Below are 10,654 nucleotides of genomic sequence, written 5' to 3' on the forward strand. Positions count from 1 at the left end.
GCATTCAAGCTATGCTATAATTGCCTGACAACCAGATTTAGACAATCGTTTGCTAGAAGCTGGTCTTTCCAGTTAATGAAACCAGTTAAATGAGCAGTATTGTTCTGCATGCCATATTACATTTTCTGGTATACAATTCAGCCATAATCAGTGATGTTTCAATGAATGCGAATTATCTTTTATAATAGAGTTTCATAAATTGACTTTGCATTGACCTCAGACACAACAAATCTGGCTTAAAGGAATATTCCGGGTTCAATACAGGTTTAGCTCAATCGACAGCAATTGGGGCATTATATTGATTACCACAAAAAATGTATTTTGACTGGCCCCTCCTTACAGGGGGTTACAGTGAAGCACTTACAATGGAAATGAATGGGGGCCAATCCAGGTGCCTGGGTAGCTCAGCGAGTATTGACGCTGACTACCACCACTGGAGTCGCAAGTTCGAATCCAGGGTGTGCTGAGTGAATCCAGCCAGGTCTCCTAAGCAATCAAATTGGCCCGGATGCTAGGGAGGGTAGAGTCACATGGGGTAACCTCCTCGTGTCGTGATTAGGGATTCTCACTCTCAGCGGGGTGCATGGTAAGTTGTGCGTGGGTCGCGAAGAATAGCATGAGCCTCCACATGCTGAGAGTCTCCATGGTGTCATGAGCAACGAGCCACGTGATAAGATGCGCGGACTGACGTCTAAGAAGCGGAGGCAACTGAGACTTGTCCTCCACCACCCGGATTGAGGTAAGTAACCGCGCCACCACGAGGACCTACTAAGCAGTGGGAATTGGGAATGCCAAATTGGGAGAAAAAGGGATAAAAAAAAAATAATAATAAAAATAAAAAAAATGGGGGCCAATCCGTAAACATTAAAATGTACACTATTTCAAAAGTATAGCTACAAGACATAAACAATATGTGTGTTAACATGATTTGAGTGTGATAAAATCACTTACTAACCTTTCCTGTGTTAAGTATAGCCAATTTTACAACTTCATTACCATGATGATGTAATGTCAACAAACCCTAAAACGACTGTAAAAATTATGATTTAAACAACTTTACAGCTCAAATAATATATTAGTTCAAACAGAAAAATAAATGTACGTTTATAAAATTATAAGCTTCACATTTCTGCCTTTAAATCCTCCCAAAATTGGCCCCATTCACTTCCATTGTAAGTGCCTCACGGCAACATTAATTTTTGCTTGGGTAAAGCAGCAGTTGTTCCAACACCACTCTGCAATAAACTTTTAATCTTTTGTGAGACTATTTAAAGAGCATTTGTGTTTCAAGTTTGCCTTTCACCTGCCGAATAAAGACAAGGTTTGCCAAGATTAAAGCTTCCTCAATTAAATGTGGTTTCGACACATATCTGTAATAACGCCCAATAATAAGGCAATAATATAAATGCCCAAATTCCAAAGACCATTAGACTAAAGAAGAGAATGTGCACACATTATATGAAACAGACACCTTATACACATGTATAGTTTTAATAGTTTTTCAAGCTGACCTCCCTGACCTCTCTCTGTACCCTGACTAGACTCACTCTCATTTCACTAAAGTGTGTTTGAAATGTGCTAAAGTAATTTTTTGGAGCCACCTTAGGCAAATAAGTCTCATGTAACATACTATTATTATCTGCAAATACTCCTACGTTATTGCCTTTGTCTATTTCCTGTTGTGAATGACTTGCACCTTCTTTACACCGGCTATCTGGACAAGGATCTTCAACGCAGTGTAACACCATTCTACCACCTTTTATCATTAGTGAACCTGTTTTAACCAAATACATGATGACCCAGTTCTCCAATTACTGTACATAGTCCACATACTTCATTTAGCCTGATACTTAAAGAGCATGGGTGGGGTGAGATAAAAGAAGCTGCCAGCAATAAAAGGCCCTTTCACTCCCTCTCATACACACCTACTGTAATTGTTGTTTAACATACAAATTTCAACATCCTTAAATGGCCCACCAGTTTGTCAACTATAGTATTTTGGAAACTAACCTATGTATTTTCTATGGTGATTTTTAAAGGGTTATAGCACAAGGATGTGAATTATGAAGGTATTTCCTAGAAGTTGTTCTGCTTATAACTATTTAAGATAAAGGTGTCTCATTATGGCCCATGAAAAACAAAAATCAATGCAGAGGTTACTTGTTGACCTTGTAATTCATGCCTTATTTAACATAAATGCCTCTGGACATAAACCTCTCATCAAGTCTGCTCTCATCATGAGGGACGTTTCTTATTAACCAAAGGTTATTTAACTTTTTAAAAGATGTACGAAAGATGTATGAATCACCAATAAAATACTAATCTTGACACTAGTCCTTTATCTAACCTATTCCTGCGATACAGGCCCGGTTCTATGAGGGTGCTGCTTTTTTTATTTTTTTTATGTGGAATTACGATACATCTCCACTTTATACAGAGCACCTCCACTATTTTCAGAAGCACCCTCAATGATTTTGATCTGCTGCGATATTAAGACTGTGTCTCAAAAGCTCCCCGAGTTGCCAACATGAACAGCATTTTTTGGGCATAATATGTGCCACAGACATTCAATTTGAACACGCTATGGCACCCAAAAACCCTGTCTAGGTAGGCAGCTCATTGGCCTTTGAGACACCTGCAGTCTGACCATCTCCCCACTGACCGGTTTCTGAGAATTTCGGTTGCACTGGGCGGAGCAAACATGAATATTCATGAGTTTCCTGTTTCGCGTTAACAACACTGAAATATTAGTGCCTGCTTGAATTGCAATGTACTAAACGATGTTTTCGGAATGGTAATTACGTTTCAGCGTCAAACGAAGTTAAGATGAACTGTTCATCTTTTCATAACAATTTACAGATTGTGCATGCACTAATATTTTCAGTGTCGCTTTAATTCATGTATTTATTCATGCGTGTATGTATTCATGTATTCTCCGCCCAGTGCAACTGAAAATTTCAGAAACCGAATCTTTCGGAACACCGGCACATCGCTGTCTCGCATATGTGAAAGGCGATACTTCATGTTACCTGACCGGTTATGCCTGTAACGATGGCCACTTTCCTCTTCGTCTTGTTGCCTCCGTTCACATCACCACTGCCGCACGCTGCTGTACACTGAGCCATTGTCTGGAGCTGCTTTTGAGTTCAGGCGCTCTGGTTCCGAACTGTGTGATATTTTGTCAGCGAATGATGCAGAGACGTATCCGAAACTCCAGCTGCTTGAGCGACACATCAGGAACCTGCGCTCAGCAGCCAATCAGAGAGCAGAGCGCCTGTGACGCGCAGACCGCAGAGTAAAGAGATCATGTTGCTTTTGGGGTGTAGATAGATCACAGCGCCACCTAAAGGACAGGAGCTCAGGCTAACTTTAAACTATAGAGGATAAGTTTAACCCTTTTCATGTAATCTTTAAATGTGATGTTCAACCACGTATTAAGGAATATTGGAATTTTGAATTTAAAGCCAGCCTGCTAAATTCTAAGGATTTTTGTCAAAGAATTAGGGATATTATTATACAGGTTATTGAGGATGATGGGGGGGGGGGGGTTAATAGGAATTCCTTTATTTAATGCTTTGACAGAAATAACAGAATATTTTTCACTCTCACACACTATGAAACAAGCGGTTATAGGCCTAATACTTATTCCCAAACCAGGCCAGGATAATTAATTATTAGACAACCTGCGCCCTATTAGGCTACACTTAAATAAAGATTACAAATTGTTAACACATATTTATTCAAATCGTCTAAAAATTAGGGATGGGCGGATCGATACTAAAGTATCGATACTTCCGATACTAATGTGGTATCAAGAATATCCTCACATAAAAATATTGATTCTGACGTTTTTTTTTTTTTTTTTTTTTGTAACTAGTGATCTTATTATTTAGATTACATGAATATTAATGCATCTCACAAGCTTCGAAGTGGAAAAAAGAATTAAATGAGCGAATTGTTGCATGGCACCGGAACTATTTTTTCTTCCGCTCATCTTGACCCGCAGATATGTTCAAATACACCAGCAGACAGCACGCTCACTCTTTCAGTCATAGCGCTTGATCAAAGAGGGAGCAGTGCTTTCCTGAAGTAATGAAAGAAAAACAGGATACCCTTATGAAAACTACCCATGGATTTACTGTAGTAATATTGTATTAACCATGACTAGTAACCATGTTTTTTTTTTCTGCAGTAATCAAGGTTTTGATACAATTAACCATGGTTTTACTACAGCATTACTGTAGTATCCATATTGTAGCTTGGTTTTAGTAATAGTAGCCATATAATAATATCTATGGTTCATTTTGAGGATTTATATGTGGCTTATATACTAATTTTTAAAGGGTAAACAAAGCAGCCTAATAATTTTCTGCTTAGGCCCATAAATATATACAAAATGTAAGTAATAATTTAAGTTACAAATTTTATCCAAAATATTCGTAAAAATGTAATTCATTAGAGGTATTTGTATTGGTATCGATATCGGCGATACTGGTCTAAAAGTACTTGGTATCGGATCGAAAAGAAAATAAGTGGTCTCGCCCATCCCTACTAAAAAGATGACTGCCTCAGGTTATTAGTAAAACACAATCAGGGTTTATGAGAGGGAGATCTATTCACAACAATTTACGCTTGGTTCAAGATTTAATTGATTATAGAGATTGGCTGAAGGATGATGGTTTTATTTTCTTTCTTGTCTTTTATAAAGAGTTTGACACAGTTGAACACCCTTTTATTTTCCGCGCTTTGGGTGGGGGAAGGGGGCGGGGTCTGTCTGTCTATTTTTATCATCTATCTCTCTGTCTGTCTATCTGTCTGTCTGTCTGTCTATTTTTATCATCTGTCTCTCTGTCTATCTTTCTCTCTGTCTGTCTGTCTGTCTGTCTATTTTTATCATCTATCTCTCTGTCTATCTTTCTGTCTGTCTGTCTGTCTATTTTTATCATCTGTCTCTCTGTCTGTCTATCTTTCTCTCTGTCTGTCTGTCTGTCTATTTTTATCATCTGTCTCTCTGTCTGTCTGTCTGTCTATTTTTATCATCTGTCTCTCTGTCTGTCTATCTTTCTCTCTGTCTGTCTGTCTGTCTGTCTATTTTTATCTATCTCTATGTCTGTCTATCTTTCTGTCTGTCTTTCTGTCTATTTTTATCATCTGTCTCTCTGTCTGTCTATCTCTCTGTCTGTCTGTCTATTTTTATCATCTATCTCTCTGTCTGTCTATCTGTCTGTCTGTCTGTCTATTTTTATCATCTGTCTCTCTGTCTGTCTATCTTTCTCTCTGTCTGTCTGTCTGTCTATTTTATCATCTATCTCTCTGTCTGTCTATCTGTCTGTCTGTCTGTCTATTTTTATCATCTGTCTCTCTGTCTGTCTATCTTTCTCTCTGTCTGTCTGTCTGTCTGTCTGTCTATTTTTATCATCTATCTCTCTGTCTATCTGTCTGTCTGTCTGTCTATTTTTATCATCTGTCTCTCTGTCTGTCTATCTTTCTCTCTGTCTGTCTGTCTGTCTGTCTATTTTTATCATCTATCTCTCTGTCTATCTTTCTGTCTGTCTGTCTGTCTATTTTTATCATCTGTCTCTCTGTCTGTCTATCTTTCTCTCTGTCTGTCTGTCTGTCTGTCTGTCTATTTTTATCATCTGTCTCTCTGTCTGTCTGTCTGTCTAGTTTTATCATCTGTCTCTCTGTCTGTCTATCTTTCTCTCTGTCTGTCTGTCTGTCTGTCTATTTTTATCTATCTCTCTGTCTGTCTATCTTTCTGTCTGTCTTTCTGTCTATTTTTATCATCTATCTCTCTGTCTGTCTATCTCTCTGTCTGTCTGTCTATTTTTATCATCTATCTCTCTGTCTGTCTATCTGTCTGTCTGTCTGTCTATTTTTATCATCTGTCTCTCTGTCTGTCTATCTTTCTCTCTGTCTGTCTGTCTGTCTGTCTGTCTATTTTATCATCTATCTCTCTGTCTATCTGTCTGTCTGTCTGTCTATTTTTATCATCTGTCTCTCTGTCTGTCTATCTTTCTCTCTGTCTGTCTGTCTGTCTATTTTTATCATCTATCTCTCTGTCTATCTTTCTGTCTGTCTGTCTGTCTGTCTATTTTTATCATCTGTCTCTCTGTCTGTCTATCTTTCTGTCTGTCTGTCTGTCTATTTTTATCATCTGTCTCTCTGTCTGTCTATCTCTCTGTCTGTCTGTCTGTCTGTCTATTTTTATCATCTATCTCTGTCTGTCTCTCTTTCTGTCTGTCTGTCTGTCTATTTTTATCATCTGTCTATCTTTCTCTCTCTCTGTCTGTCTGTCTGTCTATTTTTATCATCTATCTCTCTGTCTGTCTATCTTTCTCTCTGTCTGTCTGTCTGTCTGTCTGTCTATTTTTATCTATCTCTCTGTCTGTCTAACTTTCTGTCTGTCTTTCTGTCTATTTTTATCATCTATCTCTCTGTCTGTCTATCTTTCTCTCTGTCTGTCTATTTTTATCATCTATCTCTCTGTCTGTCTATCTTTCTGTCTGTCTGTCTGTCTATTTTTATCATCTATCTCTCTGTCTGTCTATCTTTCTGTCTGTCTGTCTGTCTATTTTTATCATCTATCTCTCTGTCTGTCTATCTTTCTCTCTGTCTGTCTGTCTATTTTTATCATCTATCTCTCTGTCTGTCTATCTTTCTCTCTGTCTGTCTATTTTTATCATCTATCTCTCTGTCTGTCTATCTTTCTGTCTGTCTGTCTGTCTATTTTTATCATCTATCTCTCTGTCTGTCTATCTTTCTGTCTGTCTGTCTGTCTATTTTTATCATCTATCTCTCTGTCTGTCTATCTTTCTGTCTGTCTGTCTGTCTATTTTTATCATCTATCTCTCTGTCTGTCTATCTTTCTCTCTGTCTGTCTATCTTTCTCTCTGTCTGTCTGTCTATTTTTATCATCTATCGCTCTTTCTGTCTATCTTTCTCTCTGTCTGTCTATTTTTATCATCTGTCTCTCTGTCTGTCTATCTTTCTCTCTGTCTGTCTGTCTGTCTATTTTTATCATCTATCTCTCTGTCTGTCTATCTTTCTGTCTGTCTGTCTGTCTATTTTATCATCTATCTCTCTGTCTGTCTATTTTTATCATCTATCTCTCTGTCTGTCTGTCTATTTTTATCATCTATCTCTCTGTCTGTCTATCTTTCTGTCTGTCTTTCTGTCTATTTTTATCATCTGTCTCTCTGTCTGTCTATCTTTCTCTCTGTCTGTCTGTCTGTCTATTTTTATCATCTATCTCTCTGTCTGTCTATCTTTCTGTCTGTCTGTCTGTCTATTTTATCATCTATCTCTCTGTCTGTCTATTTTTATCATCTATCTCTCTGTCTGTCTGTCCGTCTATTTTTATCGTCTATCTCTCTCTGTCTATTTTTATCATCTATCTCTCTGTCTGTCTATCTTTCTGTCTATTTTTATCATCTATCTCTCTGTCTGTCTATCTTTCTGTCTGTCTATTTTTATCATCCATCTCTGTCTTTCTATCTTTCTGTCTATCTGTCTGTCTGTCTGTCTATTTTATCATCTATCTCTCTATCTATCTGTCTATTTTTAACATCTATCTCTCTGTCTGTCTTTCTGTCCATCTATTTTTATCATCCATCTCTCTGTCTTTCTATCTTTCTGTCTGTCTGTCTGTTTGTCTGTCTGTCTGTCTATTTTTATCATCTATCTCTCTCTGTCTGTCTATCTTTCTGTCTGTCTATTTTTATCATCTATCTCTGTCTGTCTGTCTATTTTTATCATCTATCTCTGTCTGTCTGTCTGTCTATTTTTATCATCTATCTCTGTCTGTCTGTCTATTTTTATCATCTATCTCTCTGTCTGTCTATCTTTCTGTCTGTCTATTTTTATCATCTATCTCGCTCTGTCTGTCTGTCTTTCTGTCTGTCTATTTTTATCATCTATCTCTCTGTCTGTCTATCTTTCTGTCTATTTTTATCATCTATCTCTCTCTATCTGTCTATCTTTCTGTCTGTCTATTTTTAAAATCTATCTCTCTGTCTGTCTGTCCATCTATTTTTATCATCTATCTCTCTTTCTGTCTATCTTTCTCTCTGTCTGTCTGTCTATTTTTATCATCTATCTCTCTGTCTGTCTATCTTTCTCTCTGTCTGTCTGTCTGTCTATTTTTATCATCTATCTCTCTGTCTGTCTATCTTTCTGTCTGTCTGTCTGTCTGTCTATTTTATCATCTATCTCTCTCTATCTGTCTATATTTCTGTCTGTCTTGTCTGTCTGTCTATTTTTAAAATCTATCTCTCTGTCTGTCTGTCCATCTATTTTTATCATCTATCTCTCTTTCTGTCTATCTTTCTCTCTGTCTGTCTGTCTGTCTATTTTTATCATCTGTCTCTCTGTCTGTCTATCTTTCTCTCTGTCTGTCTGTCTGTCTATTTTTATCATCTATCTCTCTGTCTGTCTATCTTTCTGTCTGTCTGTCTGTCTATTTTATCATCTATCTCTCTGTCTGTCTATCTTTCTGTCTGTCTGTCTGTCTATTTTATCATCTATCTCTCTGTCTGTCTATTTTTATCATCCATCTCTGTGTTTCTATCTTTCTGTCTGTCTGTCTGTCTATTTTATCATCTATCTCTCTGTCTGTCTGTCCGTCTATTTTTATCGTCTATCTCTCTCTGTCTATTTTTATCATCTATCTCTCTGTCTGTCTATCTTTCTGTCTGTCTATTTTTATCATCCATCTCTGTCTTTCTATCTTTCTGTCTATCTGTCTGTCTGTCTGTCTATTTTATCATCTATCTCTCTATCTATCTGTCTATTTTTAACATCTATCTCTCTGTCTGTCTTTCTGTCCATCTATTTTTATCATCCATCTCTCTGTCTTTCTATCTTTCTGTCTGTCTGTCTGTTTTTATCATCTATCTCTCTGTCTGTCTGTCTATTTTTATCATCTATCTCTCTGTCTGTCTGTCTGTCTTTCTGTCTGTCTATTTTTATCATCTATCTCTCTCTGTCTGCCTATCTTTCTGTCTGTCTATTTTTATCATCTATCTCTGTCTGTCTGTCTATTTTTATCATCTATCTCTGTCTGTCTGTCTATTTTTATCATCTATCTCTCTGTCTGTCTATTTTTATCATCTATCTCTGTCTGTCTGTCTATTTTTATCATCTATCTCTGTCTGTCTGTCTATTTTTATCATCTATCTCTCTGTCTGTCTGTCTATTTTATCATCTATCTCTCTGTCTGTCTGTCTGTCTTTCTGTCTGTCTATTTTTATCATCTATCTCTGTCTGTCTGTCTATTTTTATCATCTATCTCTGTCTGTCTGTCTATTTTTATCATCTATCTCTCTGTCTGTCTATTTTTATCATCTATCTCTGTCTGTCTGTCTAGTTTTATCATCTATCTCTGTCTGTCTGTCTATTTTTATCATCTATCTTTCTGTCTGTCTATTTTTATCATCTATCTCTGTCTGTCTGTCTATTTTTATCATCTATCTCGCTCTGTCTGTCTGTCTTTCTGTCTGTCTATTTTTATCATCTATCTCTCTGTCTGTCTATCTTTCTGTCTATTTTTATCATCTATCTCTCTCTATCTGTCTATCTTTCTGTCTGTCTTGTCTGTCTGTCTATTTTTAAAATCTATCTCTCTGTCTGTCTGTCCATCTATTTTTATCATCTATCTCTCTTTCTGTCTATCTTTCTGTCTGTTTGTTTTTATCATCTATCTCTCTGTCTGTCTTGTCTGTCTGTCTATTTTTATCATCTATCTCTCTGTCTGTCTGTCCATCTATTTTTATCATCTGTCTCTCTTTCTGTCTATCTTTCTGTCTGTCTGTTTTTAATCATCTATCTCTGTCTGTCTATCTTTCTGTCTGTCTTGTCTGTCTGTCTGTTTTTATCATCTATCTCTCTCTCTCTCTGTCTATTTTAATCATCTATCTATCTCTGTCTGTCTATCTTTCTGTCTGTCTGTCTGTTTTTATCATCTATCTCTCTGTCTGTCTGTCCGTCTATTTTTATCGTCTATCTCTCTCTGTCTATTTTTATCGTCTATCTCTGTCTGTCTATCTTTCTGTCTGTCTGTCTGTCTATTTTTATCATCTATCTGTCTGTCTGTCTGTCTATTTTATCATCTATTTGTCTGTCCATCTTTTTATCATCTCTCTCTCTCTGTCTGTCTATCTTTTTGTCTGTCTGTCTATTTTATCATCCATCTGTCTGTCTATTTTATCATCTATTTCTCTGTCTGTCTGTCCATCTATTTTTATAATCTATCTTTATTATCTGTCTGTCTCTCCATTTTTAACATCTATTTTATCACCTATCCATTCATCCTTTTAAATTAGACTCAGTCTCTTTCAGATTTGTGCTTTTTATGTCACAATGAATGCATCAATTAACATGCGGTGTTCTGATCGAGTGTGTCACAGCCCTAGATCAAGGTTTTGAACCACTTTGTCATATTGGCTCTTTCTAGCTTGTAAAAGAGGGTGTGACACAATGTGATCACAGATTCAATGAACAAGACAATCAAGTATGATTAATATGATCACAATGTTTTATTAAGATCATATTTATTTGATATTATTTAAAGTTCCAAGGCACTTACACCACATACTGGATGTACAAGTAGTGAAGTATGAAAGTAGTTGGTAATGAGTCATTATGTTTCATCATT

At 36.7% G+C, this 10,654-nt stretch overlaps 1 protein-coding gene across 2 annotated transcripts in view; it reads right to left on the reverse strand.

Annotated features, from left to right (window-relative positions):
- The window catches only part of LOC127410342 (GDP-mannose 4,6 dehydratase), an 88,494-nt gene extending 85,241 nt beyond the window's left edge, over window positions 1-3,253 (reverse strand). For both annotated transcript variants that reach the window (XM_051645548.1, XM_051645547.1), the window contains exon 1: window positions 3,030-3,253. In XM_051645548.1, the coding sequence (XP_051501508.1) occupies window positions 3,030-3,125 (96 nt within the window). In that variant the 5' untranslated portion in view covers window positions 3,126-3,253. The remainder of the gene's footprint in view (window positions 1-3,029) is intronic.
- Between the last annotated feature and the right edge of the window lie 7,401 nt (window positions 3,254-10,654).

The sequence above is a fragment of the Myxocyprinus asiaticus genome, chromosome 19 (assembly GCF_019703515.2).
Source record: "Myxocyprinus asiaticus isolate MX2 ecotype Aquarium Trade chromosome 19, UBuf_Myxa_2, whole genome shotgun sequence".
In the NCBI taxonomy this organism is placed as follows: Eukaryota; Metazoa; Chordata; class Actinopteri; order Cypriniformes; family Catostomidae; genus Myxocyprinus; species Myxocyprinus asiaticus.